The sequence below is a fragment of the Gadus macrocephalus genome, chromosome 13 (assembly GCF_031168955.1).
Source record: "Gadus macrocephalus chromosome 13, ASM3116895v1".
Lineage (NCBI taxonomy): Eukaryota > Metazoa > Chordata > Actinopteri > Gadiformes > Gadidae > Gadus > Gadus macrocephalus.
Genome location: NC_082394.1, coordinates 18,890,327 through 18,894,554, shown reverse-complemented (window position 1 = coordinate 18,894,554; position 4,228 = coordinate 18,890,327). Strand labels below are relative to the sequence as shown.

Genomic DNA, 4,228 nt, shown 5'->3' with positions numbered 1-4,228 from the left:
ATCTCCGGGGAGGACACCATGGGATACGCAATCTCTGCATAGCGGTCCAACGGGGCCAGAACTGAAGGATAAGAAACATTCACATTATCCAACAACAAAAATAGATGATGTGGATTGTTGAGGTTTCATTAGTAACAGTTTACCGTTTAGGGTCTTCAGGAATTGGTTCATGCTAGATACCGATTCTGCCACCAGAGGGCATATCTGCAATGCAAAAGAGCACACATTGGGTCTTTTAATCGCAGGAATGTTTAGATTGATGGATAGAAATAATGTGTGTAATACTATCTTCTGCAACACAACAATTACATTTCCAGAAACAAATCTGCAACAAAAACCCTTTGCCTTTTTGCCAAGGGCAACAAAACTTGTGACTTCTAATTGAATAACATCCAGTTTACATTGGATCAAAAGGCACCATACATCACCCCTTTATGAGTTTTACTTGAAATACACGTACTGTCCCTTTTATGAAAGAGTATAGGAGACCACAATAAAACAATGTTCTCACCTGTTTCTGCAATGAGCTGCGCAATCCTTTTTCAATAAAGCGGGTGAAAAGATTGTACAGCCAGCTTAAAAAAACACATTGTCCGAATGATTAACAGAAGCATCACAAAAGTAGATCCATCCTCTTTTATCTCCCTGCCTGGGAAGTATAGGAGGTGGTTGGTCCTAACCGGCAATGTGTCAGACAGGATGACTCCACAATGATGGACTGGCAACACCTACAGCCAATGCTGGCCCCCCAATGACCCCCATTACTGCTTGGGTGTGTCGGGTTTGGTCTGAGAACTTGCATGAACATGGAACAGAACACCTCCATGATTCAAACCAGTGGCCCCAAGCTAGAGGTCATTTCTATTCCCTATCCATTCAGTTTGTTTCAGCGAATGCTAGTTTCCTCATTAACTCAGAATGAATTCCAGTCAATTCATTCACAGGTCCTTAATGGACACATAGGGGTTGGGCAACTTGCTCAGGGACACCAAAAATTACCTGCAGAAATTTGGGATGGAACCTGCTACCTTTTCAGCTGGGAGCCAAACACCCTCAAACCACTGCCCTACCCTGGCCCTGCAATCCAAAAATCACAACACAACCGAGTCACCGTTGTGTTTACTGAGAAGTGTTCTCACCTGGCACCTCCGTGGAACTTGATGCTAACCCCCCCTAGTGTGGTGGCGCAGCTGGCCATCGCCACGGCCGGGCGGCCCGTCTCGTCGCTGCGGAGGGAGATACTGGTGGTGATGCTCAGGGACTTGATGGCCAGGTCGAAGGAGCCACTGTCCTTTCTGTTCAGAACCAGGGGGGGGGGGGGGGGGAGAGCAAAAGAGATTCATCATGTTGTTGAGAGGATATTAAAATGAGGGGAAGGATATTCCTTTCACAGATTAGAGGATCGTAAAGTGTAGCGACTGCTTATTATCCCTTGCTTAACAAGGGTTGCATTTCTTTGGCCGGATGAGATGAGGGTAAAGGAAAGTCTAGCATCCGGTGGCCTTGACCCCCTGACAAGAGGTCCTGGGTTGCTTGAATCATCAACCTTTAGGCTTATAAGAGCATGATGCCCTAACCGTTACATCAATGAGTGTATCTAATATTTACCTTTATCTTAAATAGAAGAGACCAGACAAATGACAATATGTGGCTGTTTACGGCTGCAGTTGTCCTACTTACATGAATCTCAAGTACTTCACCCTCCACTTCCCATGGAGGCTGAGAAAGGCGTTAGTGATGGTCAGGGTGAAGCCCGTCCCTGGCACCAGACCTATTGCCGAGCTGGGTAGACCCAGCTTCACAATACGCATTCTGAATTACACCGGAAGAAAAGGGGAAAATAACTGCCTTTGTCGCATAACAAAACTATATCGTAACGTATAGTGGAACTGTAGGGTGAGGGGGGGTGGTTTGAGATTGATTAAGTGATAAAAGGCTATACAAATACAACAGATAGTGTAGGTCTTAGTCTCTCATCAATGAATGAAAAAATTATTCTGATTCTAATCAAATCAAAGACATAAACAAAGTTAAGTGAACGTGGCAATGTCACGCAGTGAAGTTGGTGTAGTGGGTGCAGAGGTATGAGCTTCCTTGTCTTACTCGGTCAAACTGTAGTGCACCTTGCCGATGGGATCTACCCGCTCTGTCCCCGAGATATCTGGCACCTTGATGGTCATCAGTTTCTCTTGCAGAGATGCCACAAAAAGTTCTCTGCCTGGAAATGGAAAGGAATACAAAGTGTGTAGAGGTAATGTTGTGTACAGTTAAACAGGAATAAGTGTAACAATTGTAGGGGGAAAATAGCTTTTTCATAAACAGCGAAGATGATGACTGGAACCCACCGAAATCAAGTCCTTTCTGTGTCAGTTTGACCTTGACCCCCGCATTGGCGCTCAGGGCAAGCGGGATGAGAGCCAGCAGAGCCAGCCATCGCCATGGGAACATCTTGAGCTCTGACACGCAGAGAAAAGAATACAGCATCAATAGAGAACAAGAGTACAGCAGGGAGAGCACTATGCACTGCTGCGTTCTGTATCTACATATTGATGGATTTGAAGGCTCCTGTTGTGGAAGCTGACACTGAAGGTGTGCTTAATGTAAGTTTACGTTCTGATTGAATGGTAAATCCTGTATATTGTTTATTGTTGTTTTTATTCATGTCTTTAAATGTGTGAACAATTCTGTATAGCAGCCAATTTTGCATAAAACATGATGAAAAAATAATAATTGGGGTTTAACAGTGTTTGAGTGGATCTTGGGGGTCCTCACCAAAACAATACGGCGGATGTTCATGCAAAGCCTGCATAGAAGCAGTCTCTCAGGACTACTAATTTGGTCACATGACCCATGACAAGCCAGAAGACCAACCGCCATTTTATTAAATTAATGTAGATTAAAGTCAGCTGGAAAAAGACAGCTTATTCATTCATCCCGCTGCCGTTTGGGTATTTCCGTAACTCTATTTGACCATTCCACTCGTGTGCAGAAAATAGCAGTTTGAAAGTTGAGCCTATAACTTTTTGCGGTTTCACACAGACGGGCACAAGACCATCAAGGTTCATGAAATACTTGTTTGTTGCTCAAATTTCACTTAAACAAGTTTGAATAAAAATGTAAATGGATGAGTTTCTTCAACATAGCCACTGTGCATATCATTCTGTTGATTGTTGAGATCTTTGAGGCCAACAGGTTTCATTGTGAATGAACTAAAGTATGCAGTGAGGCTACTCAGAAAATATGATCTGGAGTGTAAACTATGAGAAAACATTCAGGCACAAATTAAAGATACAGTCTATTATTGCATGAACCATAAAATAAAAGCCATTTTATATACTACTATTCAGATAATGTAGTTGCAAAGAGGTGTAACCTTGGGGCAACTTTGGAAATCACAGAACTGATCTGGGTGTGTAAACTTTGAAAACGTTTTGTAACAGATGAAAGCTTGTTTATATTTTGACCTTTACCATTAAATGCCATTTTATTTACTACTATTGAGAAAATATACATACTTAACAAACATACTATGCATAAATCCCATGCAAGTATCTATATGACATTAAATGTTGAAGCTAGGAAACATTTATTCTATTCATTTCTGAAAGACATAGCTAGTCAACAAAACAATGTTGCTTTCTAGAACAAATTACTAAGTCATTTTCATACCAACACTCCTGAACCTCCACAACATCAATCCAGAAAAAATGAGTGTGGTTTAAATATAGAGCCGGTAAGGCAGTGATTACCTGAACCAGACGCAGATTCTCTCTGAGTGGTCGTTCCTGATGTGTAACTCTGGTCTGCAGGCAGGCCGTGTGAATGGAGTCATAGACGCTGAAGGCACACGGTCATCAATTTACTTTCAACCAGGAAGTGAGTGCAGCCGTAGCACAGAATGGTGGACACTCCCATGTGTAAGCGAGACAATGAGTCCTACTTCTGCTTTATTAAAGAGAAGGTGAAGTACACTCAATGTACTGAATGTACCAACAGTGGATCTTCCCCATTCGTCTACCCACGAGTTAGAGCCTATTATTGTGCAGTGTTTTCCCCTTTTTTCGAATTCACGATAAATTGAAGCCAAGCGGCCGAGATGAGTTTTCTCAGAAGGGTGGCTGGCGTCTCCCTTAGGGATAGGGTGAGAAGCTTAGCCATCCGTGAGGAACTCGGATTAGAGCCGCTGCTCCTTTACTTAGAAAGGAGTCAGCTGAGGTGGTTCGGGCAT

General features: G+C 43.0%; 1 protein-coding gene across 2 annotated transcripts in view; it reads right to left on the bottom strand.

Annotated features, from left to right (window-relative positions):
- Positions 1-3,909, bottom strand: part of LOC132470617 (bactericidal permeability-increasing protein-like) — a 20,897-nt gene extending 16,988 nt beyond the window's left edge. Inside the window, exons 1-7 of one of the 2 annotated variants that reach the window (XM_060069372.1) lie at positions 3,750-3,909; positions 2,346-2,456; positions 2,104-2,218; positions 1,681-1,812; positions 1,140-1,295; positions 512-575; positions 144-204 (exon numbers count right to left, since the gene is read on the bottom strand). In XM_060069372.1, coding sequence (XP_059925355.1) covers positions 144-204; positions 512-575; positions 1,140-1,295; positions 1,681-1,812; positions 2,104-2,218; positions 2,346-2,448 — 631 coding nt within the window. In that variant the 5' untranslated portion in view covers positions 2,449-2,456; positions 3,750-3,909. The remainder of the gene's footprint in view (positions 1-143; positions 205-511; positions 576-1,139; positions 1,296-1,680; positions 1,813-2,103; positions 2,219-2,345; positions 2,457-3,749) is intronic. The other variant, XM_060069375.1, reaches the window with a different exon arrangement.
- Positions 3,910-4,228: the final 319 nt, after the last annotated feature.